This window comes from Lampetra planeri, chromosome 26 (assembly GCF_965212315.1).
Source record: "Lampetra planeri chromosome 26, kcLamPlan1.2.h2, whole genome shotgun sequence".
In the NCBI taxonomy this organism is placed as follows: domain Eukaryota; kingdom Metazoa; phylum Chordata; class Hyperoartia; order Petromyzontiformes; family Petromyzontidae; genus Lampetra; species Lampetra planeri.
Window position 1 is genome coordinate 9,586,323 of NC_136132.1, and position 27,158 is coordinate 9,613,480.

Below are 27,158 nucleotides of genomic sequence, written 5' to 3' on the forward strand. Positions count from 1 at the left end.
GACACTGTTGGGATTTGGTCATCTCCGATGAAGAATTTCAGGTCACAGAGTACTCCCTTCACAATCGAGATGCTGTGTGACTTGGGTGGTTTAATCTTCATACGGGCCCAGCTGATGTTTTCCTCGAGTTTTCTGAGCAGTCTCCTGGTGCATGGGACAGTGGTGGTCAATGTTGTAATGTCGTCCATGTAGGCTCTGAGTGGAGGGAGGCGAAAACCAGGGTCGACTCGCTGTCCACCAGCAACCCATTTTGAGGATCTGATGATAACCTCCATTGCCATTATGAATGCCAATGGAGAAATGGTACATCCCGCCATTATACCTACATTCAGGCATTGCCATGAGGTGGTGAACTCTGAGGTGGTGAAGCAGAACTGCAGATCCTGAAAGTACGACTTCACCAGGGTTGTGATGGTGTCCGGTATGTGGAAAAATCTGAAGGCAGACCACAGGAGTTCATGGGGCACAGAGCCAAATGCATTGGCGAGGTCGAGGAAGACTACATGGAGGTCCCTTTTCTCCACCTTGGCCATTTGGATCTGGTGCCAGATCATGCTGGAATGTTCCAAGCAGCCAGAGAACCCTGATATTCCTGCCTTCTGTACAGATGTATCGACGTACGCATTCCTTTGCAGGTACTCGGCCATCCTCTGGGCAATGACCCTAAAGAAGATTTTACCCTCGACATTCAGTAAGGAGATTGGGCGGAATTGGCTGATGTTCACTGCATCCTTCTCCTTAGGGATCAGGACCCCGCCTGCCCTACACCACACTTTGGGTATTATCTTCTTTTGCCAAGCTGTTCTCATGAGCCTCCAGAGGAACCTCAGGACGTCTGGTGCGTTCTTATACACTTTGTATGGGACTCCATTTGGCCCCGGGGCTGATGCTGTTCTTGCCCTTCGAACTGTGTTTTCCACCTCTTTCCATGTCGGAGGGCTGGTCTCAATATGATGTTCCGGGGGTTCAATGGGTGGGATATCTGATGGGATGGCCAGATGTTCATGTCGCTTTGAGTCAAAGTTTGTTGTTCTCAGGTGCTCTTCTAGGTCTTTCTTTGTTGTTTTTAGAACTCCACTTTTTTCCTTCGTGAAGAGACTTTTAAGGAACTTGAAGGGATCTTTATAGAATCGAGTTCTAGTTTGTTCTTTCTTCCTTCTGCGCTTCCGTAGGTTTTCTGCTCTACGGAGGGATGCCAACCGGGTTTTGATGTCAGCCTGAAGTGCCTCTATGCCCTCCTTTTCCACTTCCGAGGCTTTCTTCCACTGTTTCTTAAGCTGTCTCCTTTCTTGAACGAGGCGCTTGATTTCTTGTTGCCTCCTGGAAACTGGTGGGGTTGGAACCTTTCTCCCGCCTTTTGCCTCTTGCACTCCAAAGCTTTCTGCCCCGTACTCATAGATGATGTCCCCCATCCTCTCCAACTTCTTCTCCACTGTGCCTCGAAGTTTCTCGAGGGTCAAGGTAAGGTCAGTATTCACTGTTTCCCACAACTTCTTGTCACTGGCGCCAGGCCACTTCACATACGGTCTGTGCCCTGGTAGTCTCCTCTCGACTGCAGGTCTGGGAGGCTGGGTGAGTTCCACTCCTGTTGTTGGTTCCACCTCAGTTGTTACTTCGGTGCTTGAGTTTACGTCCTCCATGACAGAGCCGCCTGGTTTGACGCCGGGTCAAATTGGTTGTTCACCGAGTTTCTTCATCTAACGTTGCTCCAGCTCCCTCGGCAGTAAAATATTATCTACTGTAGTAATTTAATCACATGTCACATGCGATGTTGCAAAGTGTGGGTAACCCCCAACTACTGTCCTGACAACCAGTCTAATTTCCCTTTCCTCCTAGAAAAGGCGATGTCGTCAGGTTTCATTGTCGTGAATGCATTGTGACGGTAGGGACGACCTTCAGCTCTGATTTATCACTATTATTATTTATATTGTGATTTGAAGCACAAGTCAGTTTGCTATTCGTCACAAATTTGCCCCCATGGCAAGAGAAGGTGCTGCAGAACAGTAGTCGGTTGCATAAAAGCACACAGGCACGGCCTTGCAATTATTTGGTCACTTCACCGCTGGCGGAAGAGGGCATATACACTCGAGGGAGCTTTTGAGCACACCTCGAAAGGATATTTTGGCATACTATTAGACGCTGGCCAGACATTGGAAGGAATGGGAGTATACTCTTTGGTTCTTTCGGTAAAGTCACGTAGGTATAAAATAAAATTAATTAAATTAAATCACAGCGCGACTTCATATTCCCTGCAGTCACGAAATCTTTTAAATTGAAATTTCACAGCAGGACTCCTGTATCGGTTCCGCCTGATGACGGTCGCTTGTGTTGCGATCGAAACGTCGTGATTTAATTTATTTTATTTTATACCTACGTGACTTTACCGAAAGAACCAAAGAGTATGGATCCCTGCAGTCACGAAAACTTCAAATCTAGGAGTGGGAGTACCTACACTTTTCTTCACCACACGCGACCTGTCAATCGACCCAACTGCGGTGTAGGAGGCAGAGGGATTTTAAGAAACTTGCTTCATTGTTTCAACTGCCGGCGCGGTTGCACAAACGTACACGATGAAAAAATCCCTGTAGCCTCTGATCTAAATCAATGTACATTTTCACTGAAGGTGGTTATGTAATGGCCATAGTCCTTATACAACTGCGCGTGTGTGATACTGCAGAGAGCGGGTGACTCCTTGTTGCTGGAAGTGCTCGTGAATCTGGAGAGAGGCTTTCCGCGAATACCCGGGCGAATGCTCCATTTTACACGGAGGCGTCTCTGACGTTTGCATTGCGTAGGAGCCAATTAACGGACAGAAATACAATTATGGCTCAAAAGTCCGGCGTGTGGGAGTCTGCAAAATGAACCCCTGACTCTGGCATCACTCTTCATTATGGACACGTTCATATTCGCTGCCCTGCGGAGCTTGGATTCTGCTCGCTGTCAAAATGGATGAAAGCTTTCTCTCTACGCTTGTGTGCAGGTTTAATGGGAGCAGGTGCCCGTCTGAGTTTGTACGGATTGAGTGTGTTTTAATTACCTGGCCATGTATGCTTATGATCAGACTAATCACGGCATCTGCCGCTTCTGCTGTGTGTCTATACCTATGTGCATGTGTGCATCAGCGATCCCACCCCATCCATGTAAAGGTGCATGCTTTTACGTGGGTTCATGCATCTGTATCCATTATTTTCTGTGTATCTCTCATTGGTCTCCCCGTCAAGAACGTTGCCAACTCTCGCTCAATAACTTTATCAACAAAGCCATTCACACCAACCACCGTGCAACACTTACTTCCTAGACGCCACTGTCCACGTGGTGTTCTCATGATCCCACTGATTGTGTTCAATGTGTACTTATACAACTGTAGGTATGTAGCAATTAATGTGAATGTGTCATCAGCAGCTATGCGCTATCCACTGCTGGATGGCAGCCTTCCTAAGCCTTCACCATTGATTATGGTCTTGTGAAGCAACTCTCCATCTCGGTCTCCTCCTTTGGCTGCCACTGTCGTTGGTCTCTACCACCAACCACCATTCCTTTTGTCAGCCCTTCTAGCGATGTAACCTGCTCGGGTCCACTTCTGTTAAGTTAATATATCTACAATTTCCTAGGTTTTCTGATCATCTCCTGTCTCTCAGTGTTTGCTTCTTTGCACACTTTTCTGCTTTTTTTCCACACGCCTAAACTACGTGGCCCCCAAGCGTGCACTTCTGCCCACTCACGAGTGCTGTAGATACAAGCACGAGTGCGGAAAGCTGTGTGCACTGGGAATCAGTGGGCAGCATTCCTCAGTGTGTGTAGGTTGGCGCCGGGCGTCATACATAACAAAGTGGAGGTGCAGCTCGCGTGAGTCAGCCGCTTGTGGGAAGCGCGCCCAACTCCTGCGGTGCTTCATTATTGGGGCTGGCTGAGTGTGAAAGCTGCTTATACCTGGGCACTTGGAGCAGCAGTTGGCTTCACGGATGATCAGTATGCTTGGTGTACTTTGTTTTGTAATGCCAGCATATTGCAGCAAAATTATTAAGAATGATAGAGCCATAAGAGCGTGATGGTGTTATGGGCAATCGGTCCTTAATGTGGGTGGTTTTGATGTGATTTTCTTCGTGCATCATAAGCCTTTGGTAAATGTGAAAGTCTGGTTGCACCGGCACATAGCTTTGCATATTTTCTTTAATGCGGGGACTTACGCTGTCAGAAATTACTGAAGCGAAATTATATAATTTAACATTGTGTTTCGTGTCCAAAGTGGCCCCTGAATTTCATAGTGGCACTTTGGTGAAAGTATTGTGCTTTCTGTTACCTCCTGCGTCTGGTTGTTCATGCAAATTTTATACCAAGAAACATTTTCCCAAGTATTTTCTTTTCTTTTGGGATTAGTGGGAAATATGTTTCTCTGGTACATTTTCCTGGGATTAAAATTTAAATGGAAAAACCATGTCTATAGTATGGTCACACCTCAATGTCACACAGGCATGTTACGTGTGTACTAATCCTAATCCTGTTGTTAACGGTGCTTTCAGAATTGCAAACAAGTGTAGGCATTGCAGTGAGAGGAATTGAAAAGATTGTGTTGCGATAGGCTAGACGGAGCATAACACCAGAAGCAGCTATAATGCTCGCGGGTGTCATTGCAGAAATTGGCAAGCATAAGAAAGGCATTATCCAAAACAATGTTAGCCACAATTACTTTTTCGATTTAAAGCTTTCGTAACTGCAGGGATTCATATTCTTGGTTCTTTCGGTAAAGTCACATAGAAGGGAAATAATAAAATAAAACATTATACAATTAAATTCTCACGACGTTTCGGCCACAACACAAGCAGCCGTCCTCAGGTGAAGAACAGAGCTGTCGGAAAGACAGCGTCTCAATGACCACTGCTAAGCTTGGCAGCGTATTTTAAGCTGGGTGGGAGGAGCAGAGTGCCTTGACAAAGGAGTTTACATATCAAGAGAGGAATTTAGCATATTGACGCTAAAGAACTGCAACTACCCTACTACCATACAATAAACCGATGTGTAACATTACTTGTTTATTATTGACATGTCACGTCTTTATTTTATTTATGAAATGTGACACAAATAGACTAAATATTGACAAAACTATCGTCGTTGTTATCATATTTTTAATAACCCAAAATAAACACTCCAAAATGCAATGGAAAAGCATTACCAAAATGCATGTTCATGATAGCTGATGCATGTGGGGATACCTGGGTCAACATGGATTTACATAGGTATGAATATATGGAATGTATGTAGGTGTGAATGTGGTCCTTTGCGCATTTGTGAGATATATATTAATTTGTAAAAGCTTCAGCAAAGCTGATTTGGTAACATGAAAATAGGCTTTGTGGATAAGAGACCAATGTCAAGCTTAGATTCTTCCAGGTACGATTTTTCTCGTTAAAATATTGTTTAAGGCCTGTGCTGAAATCTCTGATAACCCGCACAGTGATCTCTGATTACATTTCCGTTACATTTCCGTTTTTGTTTCTTGAACAGTGACTACATTTGTAGCCAGTCATAAAGAGTTGTGACCAGCTCATGCAACAGTGCGTTCATTCCTCAGTAGTCACGGTAAATTGGCCTATTGACACTCTCCGAAGTGACATTGCTTCATGTGGCCATTACTCCCGGTAGGCACCCGTGTCCTGAAAAGTCAGCAGCGGTTAGATCCAAACTGGCAAAGTCCTATCCCTTCAGAGCTCTAATCTGGCTTGAATGGTGGATCGCAGCAAATGTCATCGCAAAGGACATCACGACCATACCCAGCAAAGAGGCCAATCAATTTAACTCAAGCGCAAACCTTTTTCCCCAGTTAAATTCCCATTGTGCTGTGGGCATCGATCCAGAGGTCGGTTAAATTTCCCGGCACGGCAGTTCAAAGAATGGACAAGTTTCTTATATCCCCACCGGTCCTGTCCACCCACCAGTATAACATCTCTATTGTTGCAAGGACACCCATGAAATAGAGCCTAACAGGTTATTGTGCCCTTCCTGATGAAATTAATGAAATCTATCAATACACTGTAAATGGGTACACTACAATTGGTTGTTCGTGTAATAGTGGGAGCAAGCAGTTGCATCGGTTTAATGTCATGAGGCAAAGACATTACCATTCAGAACTCTGCAGCTAACAGTGCATCGCCCTGTGTCAGATATTGGCCCAGGACGATTACTTCACGAAACTATTTTATATCCCCTGTACAGAATGCTTGTTCCATGTCAGTCAAACAGAATTTAACCAAATTCAGTGAAAAAATTAATTTACTGTGATGGGGTTTTTTGTGTGCAGTCATTGTTTATCGGGCTGAGACTGTGAGCTTGCCAGACTTGAGAACCAGGTTTATTCACGGACAGCTGAAACCCGGATTTGAGCCCAAGCACTCGGTGGTGCCGTCCCTGTGCTCTGATTCCTGAACAACCCAGCTATCTCAAACCTGACCAACGTTTTTTACCCCCCCATCTTTCAATGGATATTTTCCCTACATCCTAATTAGGACCCCTGTTTTTTTGTTCTTGGGTTGTCCAAGGCATGGATGCATCCTGTAAATTACGCCCTCGTTGCGAGTTGAGGCGCCACCGCTTGCCTGTGGGGTCTTGTCCATCGCGACTGCTGCAGTCGCCCGTGCCTTCGAGGAAGCACTCCTGCTCCAAGCGTGGTACCACCTGTAGTGCCGTATTGTCCCGTGCCACCGCTGTAGTGTTTTGGCACCAGGTGTGATTGTGCGTGTAATTCGAATTAACAGCTGCTTGCACACAAAACCAGAAGTGGATAGCGTTGAGAATGTGGGTGGCTCGGTGTTTACGCTGACCGCAAGCTGCGCACCGCAAATACGCTCCCGCCTTGTGTGTACATAAAATCAGCATGAATGTGTGCATATACAGGTGGAGCAGTGGCTCAGTGATTAGCGCACTGCAATATGAACAGGGCCACCTGAGTTCGATTCCCGGCCTCGGCTAATATCGTTGACGAGTGATATCTAAACCGTTTCTTCACCCGCTTCATCAAGCCGCACTCAGCAGCCTGGGGAAGTATGGTCAAATAACACCCATGACCGACCTGGTGTGGGGGTGCCTTCATCCACAGTAGTGGATTGACAAAGGACTGACATTTTTGTCCATATACAATGTGCTCACTGTGTGTAGACCATAGTGTGGCATAATAAATGTTATGTTTGCAGGCAAATTATGTAATGCGGTACAATGCAATATATATACGCTCCATATATATAAGCATTCGGTAGCATCTATTACTTACTTGTTGAGCTTGAAAGTAAAATCCTGCATATCGGAATATGTATTTTAGTGGTCTTGCTGCCTTTGTGCATGCGCTCCCACAGAACGTGATGACAGCATTAGGAGAGCCACACAAGCGAATATTCTTATTTTTAGCATTCATCCCTAGCAACGGTGAATTGTTATGAACCAGTGCACTGTGCTGTTGATTGCGTGTGCAATAAAGTAAGTTATGTGTTAATGGATCCTTAACCCGTCTGTAAAACACGATTGGTATGTGTTTTTTTCCCCTCCTTGTGCAAAGTTTCCGCTGTATTCCTTGTGGTTTAAATTATTATGCCTGCATCGAAGATACTGTTATTTGTGTAAGATGCATTTCGGGGATTGTGAGGGCTCAATGTAAATATGTCTGTGTGTGAGATGTCTGTGGTTCTTTGTGGCCACGTTTCGCAGCGTTGAGGGCACGAGTTGTATCTGGAAATACAAGTAGGGGCAGTTCTGTGCTTTGAGCAAAATATTAAAAGGGCATGGCACCGTGACCTGCCATTTTCCTCTTGCTGTAAAGCTAATATATTGTTCACATGAAAGGGCATCTGTTTTTTTTATTAACCGTTATTTGAATTGCCCAATTATAGTTGGATTATTTAACATTAAACAATAGGTCAAACGCCCAAGTGCCCTTTCGTGTGTGTGCGCGCGTTTTTGCAGTGATTTACTTCCATGCTGTTTTTACCTATAAAGTACTGCTGTAGATATAATACGGAAAACTAAATGTTTCCAACAGCCTAGGAATTTACTGTACATTTAATATAAGTGTATGACCTGCAGAGTATGCGTTTACTTTTGCAGATGTAGTTGTGCGTGCATGCGGCGTGTGTAATTGTATACTTGACGTTTTACGTCTTGATATTTACACCCACGTGCGTACGTGTGTGTGTGTATGTGTGTGCACACGTACAGGAGGCATGGCAGCTTCGGGAGGCCCCCAGCAATGCGTGTCGCGTGTTCAGCTCACCATTTCGTGCCGCAGCCTCCTGGACCGAGACATGCTCACCAAGTCTGACCCCTTCTGCGTGCTCTTCATCGAGTGCGACAAGCAGTGGATGGAGGTGAGCAGCGGCTGTGAGCACTACACGTCTCGCTCAACCGCTCTGCGAGCGTTTTTCCTGCCTCACCAAGCGAGTGCAGCGGGTGGCTGTGTGTAGTTCAGAAGTGAGGGGGGGGCGGGTGGGTGTTTTGGTGTGCCGCAAGGTGCAGAGCCATGCCAGCCCTCCTGCTGTGCCAAGTTTGGGAGCCCCGGCAAGATGAGATGGAAAATATTACCGTCTTACTCTTTCTGGATGGCTTTCTCATACACAGGGAGTTTTTTATGGTCCACCCTGAGCCGCGGTAGATTACTTGAGCGAAAATTGTCTCAAATGTATGCAGTTTTGATTGGTTTCAGTCATGGTTGATTCTGGACCCCCCCACCCCACCACTGTTTGGGTCAGAAGCCTAAAAAATTAAGCCATATTTTTCAGCACAGTAATGGTGGCACGGACAATGTTAGCTGCAGCATTCTTCTGTTTAACCGATACCAACAGCAACTGTTTGTGGGTAGAATACGTGGTGTCTTGGCAGTACAGCTTGGAATATAACCATATGATACTATACACGATTATATACAAAATTAAATAAATGCTATGAAATCTACATTTACGTGGCCATGCTTATTGCTGTCTTGTAATATGTAGAGTTCACTTGAAAAATAATCCTGCCGCAACATATGTTTTACATTTTGCACAATTTAAAGCAATTTGTTCACAGTGATGGGATTTGACAATGCTGATGATGTCGTATAAACTGAAAGGTAGAAGATGAGGTTTTAAATTTGTAATGCCTACTCTTCGGTTTTTTGGTAAAGTCACGTAGGTAAAAAATAAATAATAATATATAATAGAAATAATAAATCACGACGTTTCAGAGGCAACACAAGTCCCCGAAACGTCGTGATTTATTATTTTATTTATATTTATATTATTTGTATTATTTTTTATTTTGTACCTACGTGGCTTTACCGAAAAACCTACGAGTATGAATACTTGCAGTCACGAAAGCTTCAAATCTAGAATTTGCAATGCCTGCTCTCTGCTGTGACTCTGCATGCGCAAATGGGCAGGTGGCACGCACCGAGACCATCAAGAACACGCTGTGCCCAGACTTTTCCCGCAAGCTCGTCATGGAGTACCGCTTCGAGGAGGTGCAGAAGCTCAAGTTCGCGCTGTTTGATGAGGATGCGCCCTCCGCCAAGCTGGTCGACCACGACTTCCTGGGCGAGATTACCAGCACCCTGGGGCAGGTGATGATAATACTAATATGAATTATAATGCCCTTTAATAATGTAGAAGAGCCTCACTGTGTGTTATGGCTTACTTTGAAGAAGGGCTTTTTGTCCATTTCCATGAATTGTCCATTTCCATGAATTGGGATTTTTGTCCATTTCCATGAATTTGTGTTTGGCTTCATGTGGAAAGAAAGCAGACTACTGGAGAAACCCACAAGTACGAAGGGATAACACAGATATATTCAATAAACATGATGATGCAATTTGTTAAATCTATGCTAGAACTGTGCCCATCACTGTACGACTATCTCCTGACCACCACCTAGAAACCCCATGCCTACAACATGTGGTATGCATTGGTTGTCACGCATCTAAACACTAACCAGACCCATCCCTGCTCCGCTTCTGAGATCCAACAAGATTGGGTGTGTTGGGAGTGATTTTGGTTGGAGGCCAGCTTTGGCAGCTCTTGTCTGCTCTTTGAGTTCATGGTTTTGGTTTTATTTTGCACGATGTTTTTTTCTCTGCCACCTTCCCTGTTTTTTCCTGGCAACGAGCAATGGTTGGCATGGCTGCAATCGACTGGCCTTGGCTGCCAAATGTTGCTTGGCTGATGATTTTTACAGGGGTTGAGTTGTTTGCGTGAGCGGCCGCGTTTTATGAGGATTCGCGAGTGTGTTTCGCTGCAGGGGGTCTCTGCGTGCATTATTTAGCTGAGTGAAGCACGCCTCAAACCTGTTGAATGGTTTCCCTTAACAGCCGTGTTCTGGCATCCGCCATGACACAGCCTTAATAGAGGCGTCGGGTTAGAATATATTTTTTGCGCTTTCAGTCAGATGTTAAGACAAATACAACTGCCAGTGTTTTTTTATTTTTCTCGTATACATTTCTTTCTTGTTGAAAGTGTTGGTGGTGTTTGCTCTGACAGGGCACGATACCAGTACCAGTTGGTCAGATTGCCTTTGAATTTTAAAGCTATAATTTGCTTTGATGCCCACTCAGTGCGAGTTTCAATGCTATGTTTGCAGTGCGGGTATGCGTGTTAAGTGCGAGTATTTTGAATGCATGAATACGTACATGTTTATATAAGATGTATTCGTGATCACCGTTTAATGTATACATCACTGCCTAATAATTATAATAGCGGGCCTAGTTTTAAGGAAATTAGCACGGTTGCTTGCGAGGATTCATTCCTTTATTTGTCATTTGTTCCCGACTTACGCAGGGGCTGAACTGCGAGAGCAAAAATCACACACTTTGAAGTGACGATGGCTTGGCTTACTCGAAGCTCGTTTGAAACAACTATTTAAAATTCTAAGTGCACTAACGCTTTGGTGGAACTTATTTTTTCAGGAACACACCGTGTCGCGTTCCTTTCTCTACATCTCCTAAAATAATGGCACACCTTAATTCCATATTCTCCTTTACCTTGACTACATATTAAGTGTGGCAGCATTGTGGCTTTGCACAATCTCAACATGTATGTATTTAGTGGCACTGCGAGTCACACTCAAATTTTCTGTTTCACCTCAAACATTAAAGCAGTGAGTGTACGCCAACTATCATCCGCTGGTTAATTGTGCATCATTATTTGGCGCTTGTGTGCATCAAGACTGTTGCCTATTATACAGCGAACGTGAATATTTTATCGCAGCAAATTTGATCTTTTTGGTGCCTCGTTGCCCATTCAGTTGGTGACATAAAAGAAAATCGTTGTTTAGTCGCAGTTTGTTCCCCACAGAATTAGAGAGGATCAGAACTGGGACATCTGTGCAGTGACAGCGCACGTCACCATGGCCACCACGTCACCTCGATTACAAAGCGCGATTGATGTGCTCTTCCACAATTTTGCATTTCGAATGAAAATGATAATCAACCGGCTTTTGGTTTTTACTCATTGAATGGGGCCACTTATAAGAGCGTACCGTGGCTGCACAAACACATGCGCACATGTGTGTGTTTGTACGTTTATGTGTGTGCACATACACTGGGGAGAAAGAGTGGGGAGCGTTCGTATATTGGTTAGCGCATTGCTTTACGAACCCAATGCCCTGAGTTCAATTCCCGCTCATGGCGAACATCGGTTCCGAATATTTGAACCGGTCCTGGGCCTCCTGTCGATGAACTCATCCCTAAATGAGTACCTGGTTCGGTATGCAAACATCAGCACTGGGGAGACAAAGGCGGTCGGGCATGGTGCTGGCCACCCACCCTCTTCACATGCCATGCTGGCCTAAATAGTTCCTCGCTATCAGAACCTGCTCCAACAGTCTGTATGGCTACAGTGGGGAATCTTTGTCTTTGTATATACCCTTGAATTGATGTTGGGGAGTGGGGTTTTGTCTTTTCAGATAGTATCGCACAGAACGTTGACACGTCCACTGCTGATGCAAGATGACAGACCTGCTGGCCGAGGCACGATCACGGTATGGCAAGTGCCCTGCGCCGCTTTCACTCTGGGTTTACACGGCTGTCCTCCATCCCTTGGAACGGGGTCCCTGTGGAGTCATGGGCAGACGCACAGGTTCTCAGGCTGAGCGCAGTGTCATCTCCTTTAATGGCGACATCTTCCAGCTGCTAAATACTGAAGATACGAAACCTGTGACTGAAAGGCACATTCTTAGATTTAAATGTTCTTGACTTATTTTCTTAATTAACAGTCTCCAATTCAAAGTTGATACGAATTTTGCATAGTTTGTGCATGCGTTGAGAACATGCAATGAGAAGAATTAGAATAGAGATGCCGGTGCAAGTGAGAAGAAGTAGGGTGAGATGGAGGGATGTGGTGGAATGAGATATTGGGACAGTGGATGTGACTTAGAGAAAAGTCACGAATAGAAGGACATGGAGAAATAAACTGCAAGCAGCTGACCCCTTGCAAAAATCGGACTTTTGGTTTCAAGAATAAGAATTTACAGTAATTTTTTCAGCAATCCCCATCGCGATTATATGCTGGGTGAACAGGGTGACTTGATGTGTCTCGACCAGCAATCAGTTGCAGCTGTCAGGCTCACATATTTTAAATGTACTGCATCGTGTACACGTGTGTATTTAATTTTAAACAGCATAGCAGTGTGTTGCATATATGTGTCCAATAATTATTGGGTCTTTCGGTAAAGTCACGTATATAGGTGCAAAGAAAATAATAAAAAATAACAGAAAACTACGACGTTTCAATCGCAACACAAGCGGTCTAAATGTAGTAGTTTTCTGTTATTTTTGGTTATTTTCTTTGAACCTATCTATGTGACTTTACCGAAAGACCCAAGAATATGAATTCCTGCAGTCACGAAAGCTTTAAGTCAAAATTGTATCCAATAAATCACGTGTTTTTATTTCCACTGAGTCAACCCTCTCAATCAAATGTTGCTTGCTAGATGGATTTATACAAATGCATGTAATATAATAGGGTTATATCAGATGATGGCGGGCGTGGTGCATGGAAATAGACATGTTATGCGTGAGGTCATAGTCAGCTAGAACGGGTCACAGCCGGCCGTGGCAGCGGTTAAAGTGAGAATGCCGCTCGTTACAGTGTGAACCCTTCAATTTCACACTCCTTTCTAGCGTGGGATGAAAATTACACCTATTTTATCAAACATTTTATTGTCTTCAGTTGATGTGGTCAGGTTTCTGTTGTACGTCATACAGAGGAACTGCTCATCTTTATTTCTACTACATTTAGAATTCTGGATATATATAGTAGATTCCTGATAAGAAAATGGAATAGGAGAGTGATTGTCTCTGTACCCTAATTGCCCCTTTGATCTGGAGCATCTGCAATGGCTTCAAGCACCATTAGAATGCATATATTCCTCATGAGGATTGTAGTAGAGCTGTGCCTGTATGGGGCAGTTAGGAGGAGAGAGGGAACGAGTAACTCAGTTCGTTTGTCTAAGCGTGTTCGACTGTGTGTGTGTGCCGCATCCCAGATATCGGCCGAGGAAATCACGGACAACAGAATAATCACCCTCAGCATGGCGGGGCGCAAGCTGGACAAAATGGTACGTGTGAGATACGAGCACGTCAAGCCGCTATCGCCACTCGCTCCGTGAGGCTCGATGCACGAGGCTTGATCGTGGGCCCCGTGTGTCCACATCTCCACATGCCCATTAAAAGCAGGGCGACGAAATTACCCGCTGCATCTATGTGTCAGGTGGTCCGGCGCTTTTTTTCGCTCTTTATTTGTTTTCTTTTCAACTGCAGACATGTCTCCTTTATGCATGACGCAGACGCCCACTGCAGCGCAATCACACGGATTGCGAACAATAATGCTCATTGTGGTTGTTATCTCCGACCTTTGAGCAGGCATGCTCACAGGGGCCTTGTTATGTTGCGCCGCTTATTCAGCCTCCCACAGAGTTGGCTTTTTAAAATAATATTCTTGTTATTATTTGGTTTCACAAGTGAACCCTCTTTATCATAAAAAAAATGCTAAACATTTTCTGGCAGCTTGAAAGCCACACGTAGCTCGGACTTCTAGCAGAAGGATTATTAAACCCAACTTCAAAAGCCCCTGATGGAAACTGCAGTGAAATCGTTTTATTTTAATAAACACATTCTCACTCACTTTGAACGTTGGTAAAGGTGATCCATTATTGAACACTCGTTCAGTTGATTGACTGAGGCTGCTGGTTTGGTGTTGCAGGGATGGTTTCTGTTGGTGTGCGGTATTGCTCGAGAAAGCTCTCACTATACTACGATTTTTGGCACAACGATACCGATGCTTAATGATTTATACGATCGTGATTACAGAATAACTGTTTTCACTCCCCCCTCCACTATATAAATGTTCAGAGGTGTTTTCATGTTCATTAGTTACAGTGGCGGGCTGTTCCCCTGAGTGAGATTGTACTGTTTATGCACTAACCTTGACAGGTGGTCAACAAAAGGGATTTTATGTCTAGATAAATACATTAATGTTGGTTCCTGCGACTTTGTTGCTTGGCCAGACTAGGAATATAGAGGGTTTTTTTCTTTCATATCTGTTACAAGGAAGGCGAAGTGAGCAAGCTATTTAAATCAGAAATCAATACTTCAGTTACTGTGACGGGAGTGAAGGCACCTAGGCTACTAGCGGTAATTGGAAGAGTAACTGGTGTGCTGAGGATTATGGAGGATGGAGGGATGGGGGCGGCTTAGGACAAGAGCCGTGCTAGTTTAGATAACAGGGAGTCAGACGAAGCGTACATTATACGGCGTACATGGAGAATATGAACTATTCTTTTTTTGTCAGTACAATCATGTGAATCTCATTGTGTAGATTGTCGGGCAAAATGTAATCAATCTAGCATTCTATCTGTATTTGAACATGAGATGGGCTTGGGGTTTTTTGTATGGTCCGGGTAATTTGGGTTTCAATCGGGATGGTGCCTGCATTTCCTCGCCTAAAAAACGTGTTGTGTCAAGCCCCTGATTCTTGTTTACCATTGTCCTGTGTGTCTTTCTGGCAGGACCTCTTTGGAAAATCAGACCCATATCTTGAGATTTACAAGCAGAGCCCTGATGGCACCTGGATGCTGGTGCACAGAACCGAAGTGAGTGTTTGTCATATTACTTAATTCCTGCATTCTTTATTTTGGCATTATCGTGATCACGAACGTCACCATTATAGTAATCAGCAGTGCTGTTGTCCTGAAATTCATTGCCATCTTTTGTGAGTCCCTTATCACCAGCTTTCACCACTCGAATGTGTCTTGCTTAAAACCCGGTGAACGTCACATACGCCGTGCTTCCCCCAATCGGCACCTATCTATTTAGGGGGCCTTTAGTCTCCCTGGCCCAGCCATAAATAGCCACCAGGATGTGTTGTGCTTTGCGAGCACCACCTTCCGCCCACACTCCCGACACGTGGCTCGGTGCCCACTCCAGCTGTGCTCTAACGACGCCTCTCCTCTGGGCACACCCCTCGTCCCCTCAAACAAGTCACGTGATTGGCCAAACCATAAATACCCCTTATTCACGCGGAGGGATCGATGCTCATAGAAGTCAGCGATGTCAGAGCTACAGACAAAGCGGAGGTTGCCAAGAGCCGAGCGTGATGATGAACGTGCTCATGGCGGTCTGTCTGAAGCGGTGGTGATGACACTATCGCTTCAGAAGTGGTAGTGATGAGACGGTTTAACTCTCATTTTAGCCATGAGCACTTAAAAAAAAAAAATTCTGACATTTAAATCCAGTTACTGCTGACCAGCCGTGCTGATCATTGGCATCGACCAATTAAATCGTTGAGATGGGCTGGTAACGAGTGGACAGTCAGTCGAATCATTGCCACTGATTAGTGACTCCAGTCATTTGAATTGAGTAGTCGCTAGTGACCAGTCAAGCACATTATTTTCATTGAGCGGTCCAGTCAATGAGACTGATTGCTCCTTACTGGCAATGAAACTGTTTGCCTCCCCGAGCGATTTGGTAAAATCGCTAAATTTGATTTGAGAGTTGATTATTTTTTGCCTCGTTTTTACCATCTCGTTTGTCCACTCTCGCTTGTACCGTGTTTCTCACACCATTAACCTGATTGTCACGGTTTCATGTAATAGTCACCGTATAATATTAATAATAATATACAGCCCTTTATAAATGTACTTCTGGATGGTCTCGATTATTCAAATATGTAAATGACAAGAACGCCCATCACAATATAAAAAATTAGTGCAGACCGGAAAACACATTGAATTATATCTCATTACACTGATAATGCTTGTCTTTGTGCTGTACGCCTTTTGTCTAACACCGTTTTGAGACTCGGCTCAAAAGAAAGCTGTCTCTGGTGTGGACCAATCAGTTTCAAAGACAATGCATATATTATCAGAGTATGTTTTTTGTTGGCATTCTGACCACAAGTATTGTGGTTAATGCAGACATGATACCTTGTAAAAGGTTTCAGTTTGGTGTTCTAACATCTTAACACCTGTTTGTTGCCAGAAAAAAGGGGAAAACCTATTTTCACACATAGAATTAACCCATACATTTATATATTTAACAACATAACTATATATGGTCTCATAAATGCAGTTGGTCGTGGGGACTTTTTGACCATACTTCAACACGATTTTTGCACGCTGGTCAGTTGGGGTTGATGAAGCTGGGGACCATTGACATGGGAGCATAGAACTGCAGTAGAACAATGGATTTTACATTAGGGTCACCCATTACAAACACTATCCAGACTCACCCATGTTTAGTTTCTGTGGTCTGACAAGCTGAAGTTACATTCTGAGTGATTTGGTCATTGGTGTAACATGATCGAATCCCGGGATCGTGAAACACGATGGCAGTTTGTCAAGGCCTACATCCAGCAGTTGATTGATCATGGCTGATGATGATACCATTATCAGTAGCCTAAGATTTTTTTGCAGTCTTTTTGCACATTTTTCCTTCACAATTTTTTTTGAACATATCTATATATATAAAAGGGAAATTTTGTGAATATGTGTGTCTGTTCAAAATGTTTAGCATACTTCCCGTCATGCAACAAACTTGAAATTTGGCACGTGGGTACTTTCCAGACTGTACACCATGGAAAAATTATAAAAATAGACTTTTGTATTTTTGGGGGGGGGGGGGGGGGCGCAATAATGGATATATTTTGCACGGCAAGTGAGCTGTGACGTCACACCTTTGTCATGTCACCCGCATGCGGAAGCGTCACGCAGTGTGCCTGCTGACGTCACGCCCCCCCCAACCCTCCGCGAGTGCAGTGCCATACAATTGTGTTGCAGGTCTAAGGCGTTCTTCGCGCAGAATTGCTTTATTATTTGAGTTGTTTACTGCCGTACGCACCCTAAAAGTTGTGTGTGTCTGCAGCAAGCGCGTGTAGGTGTACCTATGGACGCGCGCGCGTGTGTGTGTGTGTTGGGGGGAGCGGTAGTGCAGTGGTTAGCACGCTGCGCTACGAACCCGGCAACCCGAGTTCGATTCCCGCTCACGGCCACCACCGGTGACGATTATTTGAACTGGTCCTGGGCCTCCCCTAGGTCGACTCAGCCTCAAACGAGTAACTGGTGTGGTGTGTGAACATCGCCACTGGGGGGAGAGAGGGGGCTGGGCGTGGTGAATCCAAGTCCCGGGTGAACCCGGGTAGTAAAGCTAGTCAATAAATATATTTGCTTTAGCAAAGTCAAGCAAACACAGCTTCTTGACATTCCTGAAAAAAGTTTTCAATATATTTTCAGTCATGAATGTAGATTTATATTTAAATCAACTTCAGGCCAAATTATGTTGGTTTAAATTAGATTTGGAGCTGTTATGCAAGAGCTGTGGATACTTTTGGCAGCAATTATCCTCAGTGCTCAGAGGTCACTCAATAAGTGGAAGTATTAATTCTAACCAATTTTTTCCCCAGGAATTTTAATCGGCAAATTTAATTTTCATTACATTATTAATATTATTTAATGTTTTGTAAGCCAGCGTCGTCGTGACTTGTGGGTATTTAATTGCACTTGTCCAGGCTAGCCCACTGAAATAATTCTTAATGCCAGGCTTACATTCAAGTCCGAAGTGAGGGATTCTTTTTTCTGAGAAAATACACGAGCTTTGGGTGAGATGCACCTGGGCTTCATAATATTAAGCCGAACGGGTATTCAGCAAATGATGTAGCACGAGCTAAAGGGAGAAGACGACTAGGACGAACAAGGCTTAGCCCCCTCAAACCTCCTCACTAGCTTTTATTCAAATACAGCCTGTGCTCTACAATGTTCCGAAGCAGGACTGTGCAAGCTAGCACAAGGTCATTACAAACAGCACCCGTAGAGGGCTGAAGCAATTGGTAAACTAATGCCCCCAGACGTGTCAGTCTATTACGCGCTTGCGCAACCTTGCGTTCTTTCATTTTTGGACATCGATTTTCTTAAGAAAGAAATATATGTATGGAATATATGTTTAATTAAAAACGTGTTTTATTTCAAAACAAATATTTCAGCCCCACCACAAATGTATAACAGCCCACCCATACAGTATGTTTACCTGTGGCCTACAGGCTTAACGATTTCTAGCTCAGTACGGTAACAAAGCGAGGGCCCATAGGCATGCAGCAATGCATTGATTGATCAATTTAAAATACATTTGTATGCACGATACACGCATTAAAGCAGTGGTTCTTAACCTGGAGTGCACGCACCCCCTGGGGGTGTACAAGATGCCCTTTCTGGGGGTGCAAAACATGGCAGATTTTTTTTAGAAGGTAGATAATCAAAAACACAAATTAAACACAGGTACATAGGTACAACTACTTTGTTTCATCAAACCTACGTGTTTATTAACATTAAATATGTTTTAAACGATTGAGAACCAAAGGGGTGCAGGCTGCAGTAAAGGTTAATAATCACTACATTAAAGCATACTTGTGAGAATCAGTTTTTTTTGTATATGTTGTATGAAATAGGTTCACGTGACCTCTGCAGCCACAAGATGTGCTATCGTTCACCACAATAGAAAAATAAATATCAGCTATAAAATCTTAATTGTGACCCTAAATCGTGAACATTTGTAGAAACATGAGGGGAGCGAATCGTCACATGCCTAGTACTAACAAATATCATCCTTCCACAAAACACTTTGCAATAGGTCCATGACCCCATGATCAAGCTAAATCAGTATCATGATTTAAAAATAATAATAATTCTGTGGTGGAGCAGTGACACAGTAGTCAGTGCACTGCACTATGAACACAACAACCTGAGTTCGATTACCAGCCATGGCTAACATCAGTCGTGAGTGATATCTGAATTATTTAATCGACCTGCATCGAACAGGACAGTGCACATTATCAGAGTTATGTTCTTTTGTTTGTATTATGACTGCAGGTATTGCGGTCTATGCAAACATGACTCCTTGTAAAAAGGTGTCAGTTTTGTTGCCAGATTGAAGGGTAAAGAACCAATTATCATGTTGTCAGGTTGTTCCGTGTGATGTTCTGTGCGATGTCTTGATGTTTCACCTCACCGTGCTGGGAGCTTCTTCAGGAAGTGAATTCAGGAACTGGATTCAGCTAGGGGCTTTGTTGCAATTCATGCCGGACAAACACACCGTGCAACCTAAAACTCACAGGAGTGGTATGCAGCGCAACCGCAAGACCCACGCAAACGCTTTATTTTATTGTTTGAGCACCTGCAATAGGTGTAGCGCTGAAGGATGTTAGTGGGCGTGAGCCCAGTACATTCAGGTTGTCTAGACAACTTCCTAATGAATGGGAAGGTTGTCCATTCTGTTAGAGGCACTTATACTCTGAATGCTCGGTTACGTGCCTCTGAAAGTAAAAACGGGACAGCACACATAGGCACAAGGACAGCTTTGCATTGCAATTGTCACAATACTAGCCTCTGCCAGTTTTAGTCAGATGTGCGTAAGAAGGTGATTTCTGCTTGAATGCATACTCGTGAGTATAGAAGGGCAATGGAAGGGGCAGGGGGTGAGGGGGGGGGTGATCCTCGATGTGTGTGGACGCAATCTCTCACACGACTCTCGTCCTGCACTGGCGGCCTCCAGGTGGTGAGGAACACTCTGGACCCGACATGGAAGCCATTCACCCTCCACCTGCAGGTGCTCTGCAATGGGGACCTGGAGAAGAACATCAAGGTATGCATATGTGCAAGCAGGGAGGCAATAACAGAAAATTCACCCTTGGGTAACTGCTGTGCACCTGTGGGAGCTGCATCTCTGAGTCATCCTTATGAGGAGGACCTGGTTTGTTTGACATTGATTCTCTTAAGTAGTGAAGCTGAGCCCTTCTATAAAGGCATGCCCATCACGACTTGCGTCTTTATGATTTTGCGTCTGTTAATATCGTCAGCCATGATAACTCCACTTGTGCATGAATTCCTCCAACATTAAGATGCTAATGCGTGCAGTAAGAACAGTATCCGATGGAGTGTGCTTAAACATGGAATTGCATTTCCAGTAAGCTTTACAGTATAATGGTTATAGCTAACAACAGATTAAAAAAACCTCCAGACAAAACAAAGCACAACTGATGGCTCTGAACCACTTACAGTTACAGCCATAAACTAACCTGCATTGCAGGCACCACTGGTGAATCACCAGGAGCCTAAACAAACACAACATCAAGGTTAGGTTAGGTTCGGCACCTTCCACAATGTACAATAACTGCAAGCACCTGTTAAAGACAAACTGTCAAGAAAGGTGTATACAGATTTACATGTAGCTGTGGCCTTCATTGTGTTGGCCAGACCAGCAGGAGAATCATTGTGCATCTGAAGGAAGGAACACCAGAGACGGATCATATACTCACAGTGTAATGCATCTGCTGTTGCAGAAAACGCATGTCAAGGAGATGGACACTGTGAATGCAAGTCTTATGCAAAAATAGGTAGTCATGGCAACGCGTAACCAGATAAACAAATGAGATAGAGATCAATAAAAAAAACTTCATTAGAACTGATAGTTATAAAGTAATTTCTGTATGGCACCACGTTTTCAAAAACAAGTGAATATTTAAACTGTACAGTACTACAGACTAAACCCAATTATACATCAACAGAACCAGCACAACATATGTAACCTGATGATTAAATTGTAAAAATAGCATGACAACTCAATAACCACTCAAAGTAACACCATGCAGTAGGCTAGGAATCTATGTCAATGAAGCCCTATTTGGAGAAAAAATTTACGTTTTTATTGAAATGTTGAAATAATTCACTTTGGCTTTAGAATAGATTTGAAATATATTTCTGTTGAGGATATTTGAAATAATAATCACATTAAAGGTGGCCAGGCCCAAATTACAATGAGACAGAGGAGGTTGGCATTGTTGTCACGGTGGGTACTTGAGAGCACACAGCTGAGGCAGCCTCGCTTAGTCTTCAAGTTCACTTTCCGATGAAGCTCACTTACACGGTGGTGAGATGTTGACTACCTCGCCAGATATACAGGAGGTCATGGGTTCGATCCCAACCCTGACGCCTGTATATTTGGAGTTTGCATGTTCTCCCGTGGTCGCATGGATTTTTCTCCGGGCCCTCCCGTTTTTCTCTCCACATTTAGAATAATGCATTTCAGGGTATTTGGCTGCTATACAGTTCCACATGATAAGCCACTTCGTTAAGCCTAATTTGTGACCAAGTAGCTTCTAAAAAGAGCTCTTTAGCTCAGTGGGCCTTACCTGGTAAAATATAAATTGTTACAGGCAACCCCCGCACCTTCAACCTAATTGGTTCCTGGCCGACGGTCGTAAGTCGAGCCATCGTAAGTCAAACCATTATTTCCCATTAGGCACATTGTTATAAATTTGGATTCAGCTTCTGGAAACCGATTATATACCATAAAAATACTTGAATTGACCACGAAAATAAATGTAAAAACTCAAACATTTATTGTAACTGAACATAACTTTTTACAACTATTTATTAAGTAAAAGAAAACACTTACATTTGATCATTCTTACGTACCTTTTATGCATTTGCATTACATTTCCTCTTCTCAGAGGTAACGAAAGGCGAAATGTTTTTTAAATGTGAAGAAAATTGACTAAAAAGTGAAGAGCATTGTGAACGAGACGCTGCTGCGTTTACTCTAGGCGCAGCTGCAGACTGATGTACATACGCATACGGCGGAATAGCAAAGGAGTGCCATCAGGCGACGAGCCGGTAGTAAGAAAGGTCGTAAAAGTGGGGGGTCGCAAATTGAGCCATCGTAAGTCGGGAGTCACCTGCGATAGTTAAATAGTTTGAACGACACATCATATGTTGATGTTAAGTTCAGTCATGAAAAGTCTTAAGTAATTGGTGAGGAGCTTTATTGGTCAGTATTTAATCCAAACTTTGGCAAATATAAGTAATATATTTTGTAAACGTAACAATATTGCCGGGTGGTTTGAGGTTTAATGACAACGATTTTTGACGTAAAACTAGCCTGTGTGGATTTTGATTTAAAGCTTTCATGACTGCAGGGATTCATCTTCTTGATTCTTTCGGTAAAGTCACGTAGAAGGGAAATAATAAAATAATAAAAATAAAACATAATAAAATAATTCTCACAACGTTTCGGCCACAATGTAAGCAGCGGTCCTCAGGTGAAGAACAGGTCTGTCGGAAAGACAGTGACATTCAGACACTGTCTTTCCGACAGACCTGTTCTTCACCTGAGGACGGCTGCTTGCGTTGTGGCCGAAACGTTGTGAGAATTATTTTATTATGTTTTATTATTATTATTTTATTATTTCCCTTCTACGTGACTTTACCGAAAGAACCAAGAAGATAACCTGTGTGGCTTCAGCAAAAAACAAATATGGATCGATTACATGGATTGTTGTGCTGTGAGACTAAGAGAGATGGTGGCAGCTTAGGGAGGCCTTCATCTTGGCTGATGATGATTATAATTCCGCTCTTAAATCTCCTTCTTTGTGTTGTCCAAGTGGCACACGCACTTGCTTGCTTTCGTTAAAGCTCGTACGTTAAGCTCGTTTTGGGTTGAAAGGAATCTATTTCCTGCACGCTGTAAGAACGCTACTTTGAACTCTACTTTTACATAACATGACATGTAGAAATGCACATGGGTAGAAATTGCAATGCTTTCATGTTTCGTAAATAGATCTGCGTTCAAAGCTTACATTTCTACTGCACGCCTTTTAATTGGGTAAGATGAAGATAATTCTTGTTTTTGTCGTAAAAAATTACAAATGATTTTTTGCTCGAGGGGCCCACGTGGAACATGAAATATAACAGCACAAAAAATACCGACGTTCTTAATTTGCTTTGCACATCTCTCGTCACTTAAGTTTTCCACGATTAAAAAGCATGTCTAACTGAAGCTTTAATATGCCCATTATTGCCTTTTAAAAGGCTTTTTGGTGCACGTTATTTGTATCATTAGGTCAGAGCTCACTAACCAGCAGAGATTGCATCTACATTGCAGTAAGTGCATCTATTTACATAAAACTGACACTAATTGGTGGGTTTTTGTCCCTCATGCTCCTGGTCTGCAGACAGCAGGCAGTTCTTTATCTTTTTTCCAGCCAATTTGAAATGTAAAAGTTAACACTTTCCCCACACAGAAGAAAACGAGTGAGAAATGCAACGTGGAGATTTATTTTTTTCTCTCGGCTTAACCCAACGACAAAGAAACATGTCACGATGACCCGTTCGGCCGTGACAGTCCAGTACCTTGGATATTTCTTTGCCTTCTCACAAATATCATCACGTCAATTTGTAAATATTCGCGTTCATGGTGGGCGTAGCGGCTGGAACAGCAGCTGCATGAGTGTGTGCTCTCCCACGCTTTAATGAAAAGGAGATGATTAATTTCAATTGATGGACTGCGTTCTCCGATTCGGGGAGGGTGAACGGTACACCTCGATAGCTTGCGCTGGTTGTGGTTGGGGGGTAGTGGGGACGGTGCAGCGAGCGGAGGGGCAGTAGAAGTGGGGGAGCTACGGCTGTTCTGTTCACGGTGCCGCTCGTGTGGCCGCGTGAGAAGCAGGGCTGTGCGCAGAGAGATAAGCCGCTAAAAAAGCAAAGAAGAGCACGGCGCCTCTTTGGGGAAGATGCACGTCGACGGCAGAATGCTAATTGTGAGAACAGTGTGTCATTGTTACGTGGCAATTGTTAATACAAATAATAAAAATGTGTTTTTAATGTTTAAAAAATGGAGATTAACTAACACGTGCAGCGGACACTTATGGGCTATCTGCCCATGGATCGTGATTATGATGAATTTGAGTCTGGTAATGCGTTAATATTTGCAACTATAATTTGTATCCTTCAGCGAGATTTCAGATATGTTTATGGAACGTTTATTTTGCGTTTTTTTTCTCATTGCCGTGAAAGATGAGTGACATGCAAATTTTTTTATTTGATGGTTTTATATGCTCATGTAAAGGCGCTAATTCAATGCAAGTAAAAAAACACATTTGTTTAACTCTTCTATCGTTTCATTGTTCATCACATTGCATAATTCCTGGTCATTTAAATCTCCGTTGTGTCAGCGTCCTTCAACCTCACACCTAACCTGGCCAATTTCCAACGCTGTACCGTGCATGTTTTTACCAAACACAAACCCTTTCCAAATGCAAATAATTTGGTAGAAAATGCATTTGTCCACAAACATTACCAATTTGTGATGACCAAAACAATAACGGGGTTCCTAGAGGCGGTTGCTGCTATTGTCACAGTACTCGGCAGGTCATAAGTACAAATTACAGTCCGGGGAGGGGGAGGTCAACACAGCCCATCGTTCCTCATTGGATAAAATCAGTAACTGCTTTGCGAATTCAACAGTGGCTGAACTGCATGCTGGCTGTCTCTGGGCCACGAACAGAGATAAACACTTCACACATCTAATTTAAACAGTGACAGACTTAGAATTTTTACTTTGATCAACAATGGCAGGAAACGCATGACGCAAATAGCTAGCTCTTTAATGTATTCATGTATGTATGTTGAACTTCTTTCGCACCGTACGTAGGCAACTGTGCTAATTGGATGTGTGGGGGAAGGATGTATTTTCGGCTTGTATCCTGTATTGTTCGGAATGATGTCCATGACGTGTCATCATGCAGAAGAATACACAGTACACCCGAAAAACGCATCGGAGAGCTGTACGGGACTACTGCGAAAACTTTACGATAGCAGCTTCACAAACAGTTACTTTCTCTCTGCTGCCACCACTGTCGCGTGCAGGTCGTGTGCTACGACTGGGACCGGCACGGTAGCCCTGACCTCATCGGCGAGTTCTACACCAACATCATTCGCCTCAAGGAGGCTTCCGGCAGCATGGAGGTAACGTCCACCACGGTGGACCCCACTCTCGCTTGCCACCCGCCATTTTACCGCCGCAGAATTTGCGCAGGTGCCTGTACAGGAGATGGTTCCACCTTTCAGCTAACATCACGTGCTGATGCTGCCCCCTTAAGTGTACTTTGTCCACTTTGACAGTGACATACTTTGGGTTAATCAGTTAAATATTAGGCAATATTGCAAAACTGCCAGTTTGGTCAGGTTTAGAATAACAATATTGTCCCCTTAGCCATGAAATGATTCACCCGCTGCTTAGTGATTTGCCAGATTTTCACGAAGTGATGCCACTGTTTGAAATGCTAAAGACCATTGAAAAATTATCCACAGATGGTCATTTAGTTTGGTAATGAAATGCTATTTTCCGTATTGCAGATGTCAGCTGGTGAGTTGTTGCATACACACACAGCGCTTTAGGTGAAGGCGCGCTGTCCAGCAATTATCTTGAGGTTCGTGTTTGACAAGAGGCTGTTCAATTGAGACCTCAGTCCATAATGAAGGCACGAATACTAATGAACTTCAACAGATGGATGCGGAGCCTTATTCTCAGTTATCTCATTAGAAATGGTATCGGAGTTGCATAAGTGAGCATTTGGAGTGGTACCATACGCACAGTCCCTGTAATTTAATACAGCAGATGCCAGATATAAGCACATCGCTTGGGAGTAAGAGAAGGTGGTTTATATCCAAAGTGTGCTTGTATAGAAGTTATCCTTCACCTTCTCCCCATCAGTGTAACTTGTCTTGCTTACATCAGAACTGTGCTTATATCCAGCTTCGGTTGGAGCGGCATCACGAATAGCTTGGCAGTTCCTATTTCCTTACTTGGTGAAAAAGCATACAATTATTGACTTTGAGACAAAACTCCCAATGTGCTGTGAGCTGATTGTAGGTTTTTACCCTTTTAACTGGTACAAAACTGACACCTTTGTACCAGTTAAAAGGGTAAAAACCTACAATCATATTTTGCCACTGGTAAAAGAGATCTCATAGTGCTGTGAGCTTTTGACAAAAGTGCCGTGAACGTGAGTTCCACAGTCGGAAATGTTTGGCTGTTGGAAGTGCATGGCTCTGCAGTACAGTGGAGTGCAATGCTTAGGAGATGAAACGCGTGGCTTTGCCCTGCGGCGGAATGCATTGGCGACCGGGCCGCGTGGGGTTCAAGGTGTAAGCCAGGAGGCGGACCGCCACTACCAGGCCAGAAAGCCCTGAAAAGGGGTTATAGGGGTCTGTTATCACGAGGATTTGTGGGACTTAGTGAAAATTCCTCGGTTCAAAGAGCCGCGCGGAATGCAATCTTACTGAAGGAGAATGTACAGTAACGCGTCGATATACCATTATAATTACGGCGCACAGTCTCAACATTTGCCGCAAGAACACTCGCGGTGTGCTCCTGTGTAACGTGAAATTGTTAAATATACACGGGCACAGGCAAGCAGCGTGGGTTTCATGTCAATCGATGCCTTTTTTTTGCGTGAGCTGTGTTGGAGGTTCTTGTTTGGCATCGTGGTTAGTTGTGCTACTGTCTGAATCATAAACATACAAATCTAATGGAATTCAGCCTCCGTATTGCGTTGACATGTCAGAGTATATATTACCCCAGGGCTATGAAAAGATTGGAGGTCTTGTTATTGCAAGATCGCTTTGCTTGGGTAAGTGACATTTAATTTGACTTTTTAATGCCTTTTTTTTAGCTCAACAAAAGGTTGAATTATGCAGGAAAACAGCTTCACAGTTGACAAAATCCTCATATTGGGTTCTTTAAGCACTCATCAGCATACCACGTTTCGTTAGGATCCCATTGTCTGATTGGCCAGTGTCACATGACTATATAAAAATATATATTC

General features: G+C 43.7%; 1 protein-coding gene across 2 annotated transcripts in view; it reads left to right on the top strand.

Moving 5' to 3' along the window:
- The window catches only part of LOC144727705 (copine-2-like), a 62,254-nt gene that overhangs the window by 8,347 nt on the left and 26,749 nt on the right, over positions 1–27,158 (top strand). For both annotated transcript variants that reach the window (XM_078606734.1, XM_078606735.1), the window contains exons 2-8: positions 8,200–8,348; positions 9,398–9,577; positions 11,914–11,988; positions 13,495–13,566; positions 15,016–15,099; positions 20,048–20,137; positions 25,198–25,296. In XM_078606734.1, coding sequence (XP_078462860.1) covers positions 8,205–8,348; positions 9,398–9,577; positions 11,914–11,988; positions 13,495–13,566; positions 15,016–15,099; positions 20,048–20,137; positions 25,198–25,296 — 744 coding nt within the window. In that variant the 5' untranslated portion in view covers positions 8,200–8,204. The remainder of the gene's footprint in view (positions 1–8,199; positions 8,349–9,397; positions 9,578–11,913; positions 11,989–13,494; positions 13,567–15,015; positions 15,100–20,047; positions 20,138–25,197; positions 25,297–27,158) is intronic.